Here is a 15403-nt window from a genome sequence, read left to right as displayed (position 1 = left end):
GGCTCTAGCCAAAATTCATAGGTGCGAGGAATTTTTTCCGTAAAGTTTTTTTTTGGGTTTTTTTGTTCATTTGTTTTCTATTGCTTTGCTTTTCTCTCCCCTTGCCTCAGTGTAGCTTCTCTTCCTTGCACTCCCTGCAGTCTTTTCTCTTGCCAGCTTATTCTTCACGATGTGGCAGGGTGCTAGGTACCAAATTGTAGTTGTTCTGCTGACCATGAATTTTCCACACCTGTTGGAGTTACTTCTGCTTTAAGTGACTTGAATAATTATTGGTAACTTATTGTTTTAATATTTGTTTTGATTTTTTTCATGAATATCTATTCTTTGACAAACTAGCATTGATGTAAAACATCCTTAAACCAAGGAATAAGCTTTAAGGGTTTTTTTTTCCTTTTCTTTTAAAAATTAGATCTTTAATGTTTTTTTAATTTGTTTCCAGTTCTGGGTATATTATTGTTAGAGTTTCTATTCTTAGGTGTTGTAATTTTAGATATTTATTTCCAGCAAATTAGGGAGTTCTTTAGAGTACAAAAACATCAGTGTTTTTGTGGTTCAGGTGCTATTGCTAATACCTTTTTCCAGTTGAATTAAATACATACATTTATGCAGCAGAGGCATTGTCAGGGTGGAAAAGAACAACAAATTGTAGGACCAAAGCAGGCAAGGGTAGAGAGAAGAGTTCTAGGAGAATTGGTGTTTTTCTGTTTGTTAGAAACTATTTTATTATTTTGCATCAGGATGCTTTATTGGTGTTTTATCAGTTAATACCTAAAATAAGAAGCTTAATTATTGTAGATATGCCTTTGGATCAAGGGGAGGTACAAGTATTAATGTTTGGAAAAACCTCCTAGCCATATCCATGTTTTTAGCAATTATTCTTTCAGCCTCATATAACAACTAGAGCCAGAAGATCGAGGAGCTACACTTGAGTCTTTGGTCTCCTCATCCCTCTTTGACAGTAAAGAGGAAACCATCATCAGCTGAAAGACCATTTCCTAAATCAAAATAGAATCCTCTTGTACTTTTTAGGTTTTTTTTTTTTCAAGTATTTGTTTCTCATACCCTCCAAAGTGTGAGGTAGAGTACATAATATTTTTTCTGTGTATATATTTTTAACTGACATAAAAATAAAAAAAAATTACATAGCACAAAGAGAAGGCCTCATTTAAAATTCAAGTTACTGTCGTAGTGGTACAGATGACATAAAAAAATACATGAAGAAGACATTGCGTGTCTACTGAGAAAGCAGCTTTATAAAAATAAGTTTTTGATGCTTATTTAAATTCTTTGGAGTTTTTTACAGAACATATTGATAGAGGAAGAGAGTTCCAGAGTAGAGGACCTGCTATCGAAAAGATTCTTTCTCAAGTTACTGACTTCCAGAAGTGACTGAGATGAGGATCTGAGAGTTAAGAACATAAGAAAATGCCATACTGGGTCAGACCAAGGGTCCATCAAGCCCAGCATCCTGTTTCCAACAGTGGCCAATCCAGGCCATAAGAACCTGGCAAGTACCCAAAAACTAAGTCTATTCCATGTAACCATTGCTAATGGCAGTGGCTATTCTCTAAGTGAACTTAATAGCAGGTAATGGACTTCTCCTCCAAGAACTTATCCAATCCTTTTTTAAAAACAGCTATACTAACTGCACGAACCACATTCTCTGGCAACAAATTCCAGAGTTTAATTGTGCGTTGAGTAAAAAAGAACTTTCTCCGATTAGTTTTAAATGTGCCCCATGCTAACTTCATGGAGTGTCCCCTAGTCTTTCTACTATCCGAAAGAGTAAATAACCTATTCACATCTACCCATTCTAGACCTCTCATGAGTGTGAAATCTGAGAGTAAAATTAATCCAGGGAGATGCCACATTGTCAGGTTATAAAACAACAAGTTAATATGGTATTCATTGCTGTATCAGAAGCCAGTGAAGCCTTTGTAATTCTAGGTGCCATGAATCAGGGTAGGCACCATTCCCTTTCTAGCAGAGTGAGGTGTGTTGTGCTGTTCAGTGCCAGAGCTTGCAGGAGCCAAGCCAGGCCCTTTCAGACAGCATGTCAGTACATAAAAGGATGCCTTTGGTGCAGTCACTCTTTTTAGCGCAGACGTTTCACTGGCACATTCAACAAGTAGGGGCACTATATCTTTATTGGCGACAATCACCTCTTGGCACCAAGACGCAGAAAAGGCAATTCGTTCTGAATCTACTCCTACAATGCAACCTATACCAAGCCTAGTTCCAGAATCTGATAGTTCTTCTACTGTAATTCATCCACCCAAAAAGGAGGTGCATCCCTTTCTAGTTTAACTATCAAAAGCTAGTTTATTGATGTACCAGATTCTCCCCGTCACCTCCACATCCAGCACAAAGTCTCCCTTTTGGAATGTATGACCCCCAAGTTGGAAATTGAATCTACTATTCCAGAGGTGCTCAAGCTGGTCCTACGGGGCCCCCCCCCCCCACCCTGTTGGATTTCAGGATATCCTAAATAATATGCATGAGATTTATTTGCAAAACACTACCTCCTGTATATGCAAAATATTTCTCATGCATATTCATTAGGGATCCTGAAAACCTGATTGACTGGTTGGCCCATAGGACTGGTTTGAGCACCCTGTACTATTCTACCATATCAATGCAGACAAGAATGATGCAGTCACAGTTTAATCTCAAGGTTCAGCTTCCTTTTAGGATAGCACAAGCTAGAAGATTCTCCTGTAATAGTATCTGACTCACAAGAAGGATTGTGATTATTGTGTATATCTCCGTTCTACTATTAGGATGGCAAAGAGTCCACTGGTCTCATACCTGACCACTCGCAACAGCCTCCTAGAAGTACATTTCCACCTGAGAATAATGCTATAGCTTTTATCTAGAAAATGGCCAGAGCAATTCCATTTACTTTGCAGGAAAAGGCAGTACCCAGAGAATATATATATATATATATATATATATATATATATTTGATGTCCTGAAATATATACAAGACTTGAAATTTGTAGAAGCTGTTCCAGTTCTCAGAGTACTACAGAAACATACGCTAAATAAGAATGTGGAAGATGTTTTTGTCTACATTGCCAGTAGCAAGGAAATTAGATCTCAAATAGAGAATTCAACCTTGTCTTAGTTATCAAATGGCCCTTAATTCTCCACCTTAGCTCACTCTGACTCTGCTTACTTGTTGAATCAGTATTGATGGTGCAGTGCAGTGGAGGCTCAGAGCACCCCTATGCTCTGGGCTCAGGCGGTGACCATTTTAAAAAATGGCATTGTGCCTTGCCTTTGCCCCAATCACCTGATAAGGGCATTGAATACCTGTGTGTATGCATAGAAGCAGGGACTAGCATTTTCTGTATTTCCCTCCAACACATATTAATCAATCTTCATCATTCAGAAAGTCAGTTTAATAAGAAAATGACTCCCAGAGCTATGCTCGAGGGCTAGATTTGCTATGTATTTTTTCTTTAGATAGTAATATGAAGATAAAACCATGAGTAAATACATTTTCAAGCCTGGATTCTTCCCAGAAGTTTAGGAAAGGATTTATTTACATTGCAAGTTCCTTTCTCTCAGTAGCAGGGCTGAGAGGATTCCTAGTAATTACTATCTTGTTTAGATGAACAACAGTACTAATACATTTTAACTCTACACATCAATGTTGACATTTAGATGTGAATGTTTGAGATCTTGTCATACCTTATTGAATTTGATCAAACTTGAATTAATGACTGGAAGGGCGACAGTATGTAAATCCTATGGCTCTAGCGCTAAAATTTCAAAAGAGAAACTTTGACAAAATGAGAAAAATAGAAAAAAACCTGAAAGGTGCAGCTACAAAGGGTAATAAGTGTGCAATAGGTATGGACATTGTTAAAAAATACCATCCTAGAAGCACAGACCAGATGTATTCCATACATTAAGAAAGGTGGAAGGAAGGAAAAACTATTACCGGCATGGTTAAAAGGTGAGGTGAAAGAGCTATTTTAGCTAAAAGATCTTCATTCAAAAATGGAAGAAGGATCCAATAGAAGGAAAATAGGCTAAAGCATTGGCAAGTTAAATGTAGACATTGATAAGACAGGCTAAGAGAAAATTTGAAAAGAAGTTGGCCATAGAGGCAAAAACTAAAAAACCTTTAAAATATGGCCGAAGTAGAATGTCCTGCAGGGAGTCAGTTGGACCGTGGATGATCAAGGGTTAAAGGGGCACCTAGAGAAGATATGGCCATCACGGAAAGATTAAATGATTTCTTTGCTCAGTGTTTACTGAAGAGGATATGGGAGAGAGATCCGTTCGGAGAAGGTTTTCATGGGTGGTGATTCAGATCAACTGAACCAAATCATGGTGAATCTAGAAGCTGTGGTAGGCCTGATTGACAACTGAAGAATAGTAAATCACCTGGATCGGATGGTATACACGCCAGGGTTCTGAAAGAACTAAAAAAAAGAAATTTCAGACCTATTAATAAAAATCTGTTACCTATCATTAAAATCATGCGATGTACCTGAAGATTGGAAGATGGCCAGTGTATCCCCAATATTTAAAAAGGGAATCCAGGGGTGATCCAGGAAACACTAGACCCGGTGAGCCTGACTTCAGTGCCAGGAAAAATTATGGAAACTGTTATAAAGAAGAAAATCACAAAACATTTAGATAGACATGGTTTAAGGGGACACAGCCAACATAGATTTACCCAAGGGAAGTCTTGCTTCACAAATCTCCTACATTTTTTTGAAGGAGTAAATAAACATGTGGACAAAGGTGAACCAGTAGATGTGGTATATCTGGATTTTCAGAAGGCGTTCGACAAAGTCCGGCATGACAGGCTTCTAAGAAAACTAAAAAGTCATGGGATAGTTGATGTCCTTTTGTGGATTGCAAGTTGGTTAAAAGACAGGAAACAGAGAGTATGATTAGATGGTCAGTTTTCACAGTGTAAAAAGGTAAACAGTGCAGTGCCTCAGGGATCTGTACTTGGACTGGTGCTTTTTAATCTACTAGATAAATGAAGCTTGACCGACGTGCCGCAAATGCGCAGTAGAGAGCAGCTCTACCGCGCATGCGCGGGCAAGCACGTCAGTCAGAGCTTGCCTGTAACAAAAATGGCGCTGTGAGGAGCAGTAGCAGTGGAGAGGAGCAGTAGCGGAGGCGGCGCGTGTGAGGGAGGGAGGGACCTCCCCCGGAGATCTTCCGTCTGCGCCATCCGAAGGGGCTGTGAATGAGCGGGGAGGGGAGGGGAGGGGATTGAGAGAGGAGGGGAGAATGGGGGGGAGGAGGAGAATGAAGGGGAGGGAGGGGGGAGAGGAGAATGAGGGGGAGGGGAGGAGAAAGAGGGGGAGAATGAGGGGAAAGGAAATGGACCGAAAATTTTTTTTTAATGTAGCCCATTGTTACGGGCTTAACAGCCAGTATATTTATAAATGATCTGGACAGGGGTACAATGAGTGAGGTGATCAAATTTGCAGATGACACAAAATTATGCAGCGTAGTTAAATCTCAAGCAGATGGTGATAAATTGCAGGAGTAGCTTGTGAGACTGGAGGATTGGGCTTCCAAATGGCAGAAGAATTTTAACTTGGACCAGTACAAAGAGATGCATATAGGGAAAAATAACCCTTGCTGTAGTTACACAATGTTAGATTTCATCTTAGGAGTTACCACCCAGGAAAGAGATCTAGGCGTCATAGTGGATAATACATTGAAATTGTCGGCTCAGTGTGCTGCGACGGTCCAAAAAGCAAGCAATGTTAGGAATTAAAAAGGGAATGGAAAATAAAATGGAGAATGTCATAATGCCTCTGTATCGCTCCATGGTGAGACCGCACCTTGAATACTATGTGCAGTTCTGGTCATCGCATCTCAAAAAGGGTATAGTTGAACTGGAGAAAGTGCAGAAAAGGGCAACTAAAATGATATGGGGCATGGAATTGCTGCCATATGAGGAAAGGCTAAAGAAGTTAGGGCTGTTCAGTTTGGAGAAGAGATGACTGAGGGGGGATATGATAGAAGTCTACAAAATCATGAAAGGACTTAAACAAGTTAATGTAAATTGGTTATTTACTCTCTCAGATAATAGAAGGACTAGGGGGCACTCCATGAAGTTAGCAAGTAGCTCATTTAAAACAAATCGAAGAAAATTCTTTTTCACTCAGCGCATAGTTAAGCTCTGGAATTCATTGCCAGAGGATGTGGTTTCAGCAGTTAGTGTAACTGGGTTTAAAAAAAGTTTGTACAAGTTCCTAGAGGATAAATCCATAAACTGCTATGACGGTAATTAATAAGCAATAGTAGCTTGTGATCTATCTAATGTTGGGTACTTGCAAGTACTTGTGACTTGGATTGCCCACTGTTGGAAACAGGATACTGGCTTTGTGGACCTTTGATCTGACCAATCTTATGTTTAATCCTGGGGGAGCACAGAATTTGCGCAGAATTCCCCACTCCCCCGTGGCAAGAAAATGTCAGAGGAGACTCCAGCATGCCCTGACGGAGTACGTGAAGATGTAGGCCCGGCACACCATTTGCAGCAAAGATGAAGGCCCCCTTGTGCTATAGGACGTATTCCACTCACGGCGAAGATGAAGGCCCTGGTGAGAGTGAATGTGGGTGTGGGTGAGAGGAGAGGGAGGGGGGGGTGGGAGCAAGGGGAGGGGTGAGAGAAAAAGGAGGGTAAGAGAGCAGGGGGGTGAGCAGGGTGGTGAGAGAGAGCACAGGGGATGTGAGAGAGCAAGGGGGGGGGGGGATGCTTGAGTGTGGGTGCCACAGAGAGGGGAGCCTATATGAGGAGATTGTGAAGGAGTGTGTATGTGTGAGAGATTGGGAGTTCGTGTGTGAAAAAGGGATAGTGTGTATGTGAGGGTGCTAGCCTGTGTGAAGGGATTGTGTATGTGTGAGACAGAGCCTGTGTGAAAGGGTACATGAGAGAGAGACATAGGTATCCTGTGTGAGGATGTATGCGTGAGAGAGAGAGGGAGCTTGTGTGGGTGTGTATACAAGAGAGAGGGACCCTGTATGAGGGGATGTGTGTGTGTGTGTGTGTGTGTGTGTGTGTGTGTGTGTGTGTGAGGGAGCCTGTATGTGGATGTGTGTATGTGTGCTAGGAGAAAGGAAGCTATTTGTGTGAGAGAGGGAGGGGACGAGGTGAGCCTGTGTGAGGGCAGTACTGAGAACGGGGTTTAAACTCTGGGGACTGGCGATAGAGTGGAAGGGGTTGAGCTAGAGGTGGAGGGGAGAGATTCTGGCAGGTGGAGGAGTTGGGCCTGAGAGGGCAAAGTGGCCATGGGAGTGGGAGGAGAGCGAGTGGAAGGGCCACTCTTACAGAAGCTTTTTCTGAGTTCAGTTCATGTGGGCAGGTGTCCACACAGTGGCACTGCGTAGATGAAGTTTTGTAGAAACTTTTAAAAATAACGTCTTCATAGAAACCTATTTTAGTTTGAGGTAGAAGAACGGATACCTGTCCATATCTAGTACTGCAGGGTGATGTATGACTGACTAACATACAGGTCTTTTAGAAGGTTATATATTTTAATACATTAATGATTTGAATGCTTGTTTAGTATAACTGTTTTACCTAAAGGGGATTCCCCAGTGATTAAACAGAATTTGCTACCTTACTCATTTAACTGTTTGATTTGTAAACAAGTAGGAATTTTTTCTAATGTGTGTGTTAAATGCAGGCAGTTGAAACTACCCTGCTTTTTCCTAAAGAATAGTATCTCTTAAAATGATCTTTTAGTCATATTAATTTTTGTATTAGGTTATTAGGCTAGCCGGTTCAACCTCATTTGTGTGAATATTCCTGGAATGAAGAGAGGAAGTTGTATATGTGCAGTGCTTGAAATGCAGTTTAAAATACTGACTAGTTAAAAGTGAAATTCACTAATGAAAGATTTAACTTGTTCTCTTGGAACTAGAGTTAATGGAGGAGAAACATTTTTATGCAGCTGCTGAGGGTCTGTAGTGTGAATGCAAGGGGAGAATATTTTTTGTAAATTCACAAGATTTTTTTTTTTTTTTTTAAATCATGTGCCATTTATTGAATGGGCCTACTTACTGCTAGATGTTGAAATATCTAAAGTAATATTATTGGCTTTAAAAGATTTCCAGCTGCTTTTCTCCTGAGCATGTTCAAGGGTTTCAGTAAAGGTTTCTTTTTAACATGCAAAGCACTGTGCAGCTGCTTAAAAATCAGTTTTAAAATAGTGTGGTGAGAAAAGTACTGTATTAATTGAATACTGATGCTCTGTTCAGATTATTTAGGAACTGATACAGTGTTGCAAACACATACATATCTTATTATTATGTATTTATTCTTAGGATTTGGCAGCATGATGGTATATAAATATTCAAATCTGTACTTCCCTCCCCTTCCCGTCTCAATCCACATCCTCCAGTTGAACTGAGCCCTCATGCAGTGGGGTACCATAGAGGTACCACAGAAGTTAATCATTGAAGACCAGCTGGTGGGTGGAGTGTGAGAATGGAACCCGCAGAACTACAGACCAGATGGAAGAAAGGATGCATGCTATAAGACTAAGAAAGGAGCAACAATTGGGTGTTTTTTGGTTTCTTTTTCAGGTACACTTTATTTTAACTACAGCTAGTGTAGTTTTTTTTTTTCTTCAGGGTTGATCTGTTTTTTCAGATTGCAAATGATTGTAATTTTCCTGAGATGTTGCTGTTAAAAGTTACAGCTTGTGTAATGCATTAGACTGAACATATGTTTTAATGGAAAAATAAGCATACAATTCATTTTGATATTTTTTTTCTTTTGTAGTGTTTTCCCCCCCCCCCCCCCTTTTTTTTTTTTTTTATTGCCTCAAGGGCAATATTATAGTTGCATGACTTAACTGCTCACAGACCCGTTTGGTGGAAGGTTGTTACAACAGAGAATATTACAGTTTTAACCACAATAATTTCTGTTTTATCCCTGTGGAATAGATGCCAAGATGCCAAATAAACGTAATACAGCATGACAAATTTCCTGTGTCCGGTTGTTTCATGTTCTCTTTTTTTTTTTTTTTTTTTTCTACTAGCATTGACATGAGCTTAACTATTTAGAGTTGTTGAGGTTTAGCAGCATGTTTGGAGTATTTTGATGTGGTACATGTGCTGTGCTTTCTATCTTGTTTGATCCCTCCATTAGAATGACAATTTTAGTATGAAGGATGGATTTATTTTGGGAATAATCTTTCTGTTTTACACAGTGTTTTTCCTAGCATCAAATTAAAAAGCATAGTTTATTTGGTGACTGTCCAACTTTGAAGTAGCTAACCTTTAACTCCTCTCTTCCCTGCTTAAACTGTCATATTTTAACCAGTTAAACTTCTGAAATACTACAGATTCAGTTCAGCCTCGCCATACAAATCAAGTATTATTTTTTGGCTCCATTTAACTATAATAACAGAACAGTAATTTGCTTACTTTTTAAATCTAGGGTCAAGCAAGTGCTATCAACAAAGATATATACTGTATTTCACTAGTAGAGTGCCTAGGTGATGAGTGTTTAACTTTTGAATCTTAACTTTCATGTAGGTGAGAATATTAAAATAAGGAAAAATCCCATGGATAGTTGTGAATGAAGGTTCAGGCTCATGACACCAGAATCCTAGCACTGGTTCTGATTGAGAATGAACCACCAGACCCAAAAATTGTTTTAAAATGCCCCATTAAGCTTTAAAAGCACTCTTTTCATTTTTTTGTATCTGTCAAAAGTTTGCCACTAATTTTGACCCTATCTTACTTTTCTTTGATATGTATTTGGTTGACTAACTAGCTAAAATGCATTCTGCCCACTCCTACCTGCAGGAGAATCTGTAGCCTTTCATGTCATATATTAGTTCCGCCAGATTCCTAATCCATATAGGAACAATTTCTGTTATGAATATCACTCTGCTTTGTAAATGCAATGTGCAAGGGATGTGAGATTGCATTCTAAGAAACCTCAGTATGGATTAAAAGGTGGTGGGCTTTGATTGAGATTTAATGGTATAAGCAGGACCATCCACAGCTTGATTTAGGAATTTTTCTTTCTTTATTTGTAGGTAATGTATGGTTTTGAACAATTTTAACCATATGTTTGGCACCATATGACATAGATACTACTGTTAAAACAATTTTGACAATTACGATAGTTGGCTAAAGTCACAAAATAGTGGCAAGAGTTATTTATTTCAGTGTTTGTCAACAAATATGTATATAAAATTCAACATGCATGTCAATAGCTAGTTCAAAAGAATCACCTTCTATGGATTCTACTTGCATGTTATCAACAGCATAACACTTAAACCAGAGTTTTTAATTTGGATAATTTTTCTGAATATGCATGCATATTTAGTGTTGCAAATGTTATTTGTCACCCGAAACCTATTTCTGGTTAGCGTGCAACAGTCAAATCATTTTATTTCATCTTTACCAGACTCTAATGACTCATGTTTTGCTTTCAAAACATAAGGAAAAGAGTAATCCTTTGTGCAATTTTGTGTTCCTTTTCAGGTTGTGAGCAAAACCGTCAATGAATGATCATTTCAGCCGTAATGGCCGACCAGCCTTCTCCATTGGAAGCCACATCTTTACTTAATGAAGTGCCACTTCTACCTCATATGGTTAACGGAGATAGTTCACAGCAGGTATTGATGGTGTTCAGAGCACATTCTATTTTTTTAGGGGAATTTTGAAAAAAATTCTTTGACTTTGTAGTTTTCATGATTTGTTTTTATAAATTATTTTAAATAAATAAAGACACCACAAAAGACAGTTTATATTATCAGCTCACAACTGGAATCTAAAACATGTTTAATTCATCATTTCCTGAAATCTAGACATTCTATTTTACTCATAGAATTTCATATAAAAGAATTATATCATTTCCCTAATGGGTTAACCATGACCCAATAACCTAAACACTCAAACATACAACTAAAGACATCACATAACACTAAAGACAACATACATCACACACAATAAACCCCCCATAACATTGAACAGATGTAAATGTTCTCACTTATCCTTAAAGGAACCCTTCTACTATTACTGATTCACAGCCCCCCGGAACAAAGCCCATTAGACTAATCAATTTCAGAGAGTCCAATAGCACTCCTTAGAAGTCCCAAAATTGTCATATCATATCAGACTGTATCAAACAGCTGTGTCCTTCTTGAAATTCAAAGATACATGTTTAGCACCATCATCACATTTGTTGAAGAAGTAGACCAATTTTACACAAACTGCTCCTGCTGTAAGGGCCAACTTCCAGAGTGTCCTGATCGTAAATAATGTTATGCAACACAATATCCTATTACTCTTATATTTCCAAGGTCCATTTCCAAGCACATGTGCGGGGAATAGACAAAACTTAAAGGGTGCACTCTCTCTCTTCTCCACCGTGGAGATGATCCTTCCAGCCGTACTCCTCATAATAAATGTTATCCAGCTGTACCTGATATTGTTATTCAGCCATGCCTGACGCAGCATTTCGGCAGCATACAGCTGCCTGCTTCAGGGGAACAAATTATTTTTTTTTTATTGTAACTGTTTTATTGTAACTGCAACCCTTAACTTTCACTTGTTTAATGTTTACTATTTCTACTGCCATTATTATTTATGTTATTTAATGTTATTTATGACCTTTTGTTCCTTCTACACTTGTTAATTGTAAACCGACATGATGCGATATTTATTGCGAATGCCGGTATAGAAAAACTTAAAATAAATAAATAAATTTAATCTAAAAACAAAAAAAAACCATATATACAAACAGTCGACCTACAGAATCATCATCAAAACCCCCACCCTATCAAGCCCCAAATAACACCCACATCGAAGCTCCAGAACACACACCATTAATCTATCATGTGTACATGCGAGCATTAAATATCCTCTAGTCCCTCCCCCCACGAACGTTTCACAGACACACAATGTTTTTACCTTCTTATATGTTTATCTAATATCCAACTCAATCAACACCCCCTTTTTTTGTTAATATATCTGTAAATTTAAAGATACTCAAATTGCCCTAAACAATAATCATCTTTATTTTTTAATTTTTTAAATCTTTGAAAAAACGCTTTAGCTTATGCTCTAGAAATCCTCAATGAGGCATCCGCCCCCTACTGTAGCCTTGCTGGAACTAAAGTCTATTCCTAGACAATGAAGCTCTAAACATCATCTATAATAAGGTATTCCACTCAACTTCCTTATTAAGACCTGCCGGAACTATGGTGTTCCATTGAAAGCTATATCGCTGTTCTTTAAACAACAGTCTCCTATCAAAATCGCCCCCTCTCATTCAGGGAAAAATCTGGTCTAAAGGCACAAAAGTTAGATCTTCAATCAAATGATCCACCGCCTCCCAATGTCCAACCAAAGGGGCTTCCTGTCTATTGCGTCAAATGCAGCTAATGTGCTCTTGGATGCGAATCTTCAAATTATGGCATGTCTTATCAATGTAACATAAACCACAGGGACACCAAATCAAATAGATCGCTCCACAAGAGTCACAAGTTGTGTAGGACCGTAAAGTAAAAGGGCACCTATTGGGCAATGACACCGTCTCCCCATTGAAAGATAATGGGCACACACTACACTTACCACAGGGAGAATGACCCCTCTGTGGTACTCATATAGAATCCATAGACATTGCAGAATGGACCAAATGATCTCTCAATTTTGGTGCCCTAGAAAAAGCAAACATTGGAATGTCTTGAAACACCGGATGCAGCTTTAAAACACCCCAGTGTTTCAAAATACTCTTCCATACTAGCCAAGTCTCCAGGATAAAAGGCAGCATACACACCAACTTTGATTGTACTCTGGATCCTTGAGGATCCATCAACAAATCACGATTCGCCCAGCGGCCTCTCTTCCATGATTGAGAACCTTCTTAGGGTATCCCCTATCACTATCTTAGGGATCCCCTAAGAACCTTCTTAGGGTATCCCCTATCTCCTGTAACCTATTCATGTACTCAGCTGTTGAAGAACACAACACCCTTAGTCTCAAAAATTGTCCCACCAGTATATTCTGCTTCAACTTCAGAGGATGGCAAGTATGTTTAATGAAGCAATGTTTTGCAATCTGTTTCTTTCCTAAAAATCAAAAAGTGAAATCCTTCTGCATCATATGAGATGGCAATATCTAAAAATGTATCAATGTAGAACGCACTACCGAGGAAAACTGTAAATGAGGATTCTGTAGGTTAAGCCATGACAAAAATTCATCTAAGGTAGTCTGTGGGACCTAATCATAGAAGAAGGTCATCAATATAAAGTCTCCAGAGTAATATCTGCTGTCTATATGGAGATATGGACAGAATATGTTCCTCAAACTTCCCCATTTATAAATTTGTAATATCCGGGGCACCCATCGCCACTCCCTTAATTTGTTTAAAATAGCAGTCCCTAAAACTGAAAAAGTTCTGTTGCATCGCCAAAGAAGTTAGATCAACCAAAAACTCCGTAGGTTACCCTACCGGTGTTAGGCCTCTGTTTGAGACATTCTCGAACTATATCTATAGCCGCATCCTGTGGAATGTTAGTATATAATGAGGCCACATCAATAGTGGTCATCAAAATGTTTGATGTTGGAATCGATAGGTTATCTAAGAGCTTAACAATGTGACCTGAATCTTTAATATAAGAGGGAAGTCTTTCAAAAAAAAGGCGCAAAAACCTATCCACAAATACTGAGAGTGGTTTTAACAACGAGCCTCTAGAAGAGATAATGGGTCTACCTGTGGGCTTAATAAGGCTCTTGTGGATTTTAGGTAATGCATAAAACACAGGACAAACTGGATGACGAACCGACAAAACAACAAATTCCTTATTCATTATCCAATGTGCCAAAAAGGCCTTCTGTATCAACTGATCTATGCTAGCTTTCACCTCAGGTGTAAAATCCTGTTCAAGTTCCGGTAGAAATTGCTATTGGCTAATTGAGATTCAATCTCCACAATATTATCTACAGTATTCATGATAACAATAGCGCCCCCTTTATCAGCTGGTTTAATTATGTCATCGTAGCCCTGTAGTTGTTTTATTGCCTTTCTCTAAGATCTCAAAAGATTATCACTCACACCAAACACCAATTTCTTGGGGGTAATCTGGCTCAAGTCCCTTTCAACTAATCCCAAAAAGGTATAAATCACCGGATAAACCAGACCAGGGGGGGCACCAAGTAGATTTTGGACATACTACTGAAAGGTCACCAGTGCCCAGATTTTGATCTGCAAAAAACAACCTAAGTCTAAGAGAACGAGCAAATCTATGTACTACTAGATGTAACTGAAATTTATATACCTGATTAGTGGGTGCAAACGAAAGGCCCTTCTCTAAAACAGAAAGCTGGTCAGAGGTCAACACCCTAGATGAAAGATTCACCACTGTAGAGAACCTGGATATTGTGATCTGGTTCGGAGGTCAATAATTCTCTCAATATTCCCATTGTGGTTTTCTTGTGCCTCGATTGTTGCCTGAGCCACACTGCTGCAGTCCCCCCCCCCCCCCCTCAAAATTCTGACGGTGCTAAAAAAAAAAAAAAAAAAGAAGCAGATGAAGCACCCACAGCCCCTCTACTTACTCCCAAACTAAAATTTTCATCACTTCTCACCGGCTTATCTTTCTTATCCCCTGAGGAATCATCTGAAGAATTTTGAAAAGTGACCTTTTTCTCCCTAAAACGAGAACCTTCTGGGCCCATCCATTGATAAACTGACTTACCTCTGTAATCATTCTTGTCTCTCAAAAATTTTGAGTGTTTAAACTTCCACAATTTAATTGCGAAGTCCTCCATCTGTTTTTTAAGATCCTTTTCAAAATTCTCAAACGTTTCCACATAGAGTCTAGATTTTTCTAAAGCTACTTCAGTCTCTAGATCCACTTTAATCTGTTGTGCTGTGACCTGAGCATTTTTGATGATTAAAAGCATTAAATCAAGAGCATACTTGTTCAAAATCATATTCCAGTCACATACAAATTCCACATCCTCGCTATACAAACGAGGTTCCTTTTGAACTCTAAGCCCCCTAGGGATTCTTTGTGCCCTACAATATTCTTTGAGGGCCCCCGCATGCAATTCTGTACATATTAGTCGTTTATTCAACTGAATGATTTTGTCCCATGAAAAATTTGACGGACAGACCTACAGACTGAGTGAATTCCCTGCACAAGTGCTTGAAAATGGACATTGGAAATATAAGAGTAATAGGACATTGTGTTGCATAACATTATTTACAATCAGGACGCTCTGGAAGTTGGCCCTTACAGCAGGAGCAGTTTGTGTTAAATCGGTCTACTCCTTCAACAAATGTGATGATGGTGCTAAACATGGATCTTTGAATTTCAAGAAGGACACAGCTGTTTGATACAGTCTGATATGATATGACAATTTTGGGACTTCTATGGAGTGC

At 38.9% G+C, this 15403-nt stretch overlaps 1 protein-coding gene across 2 annotated transcripts in view; it reads left to right on the top strand.

Annotated features, from left to right (window-relative positions):
- LOC115093978 (fibronectin type-III domain-containing protein 3A-like) overlaps positions 1–15403 on the top strand; it is a 249858-nt gene that overhangs the window by 32233 nt on the left and 202222 nt on the right. For both annotated transcript variants that reach the window (XM_029606523.1, XM_029606522.1), the window contains exon 2: positions 10495–10628. In XM_029606523.1, coding sequence (XP_029462383.1) covers positions 10518–10628 — 111 coding nt within the window. In that variant the 5' untranslated portion in view covers positions 10495–10517. The remainder of the gene's footprint in view (positions 1–10494; positions 10629–15403) is intronic.

This window comes from Rhinatrema bivittatum, chromosome 6 (genome assembly GCF_901001135.1).
Source record: "Rhinatrema bivittatum chromosome 6, aRhiBiv1.1, whole genome shotgun sequence".
In the NCBI taxonomy this organism is placed as follows: Eukaryota; Metazoa; Chordata; class Amphibia; order Gymnophiona; family Rhinatrematidae; genus Rhinatrema; species Rhinatrema bivittatum.
The sequence above is the reverse complement of the archived record's forward strand: the minus strand, read 5'-3'. Positions and strand labels throughout refer to the sequence as shown.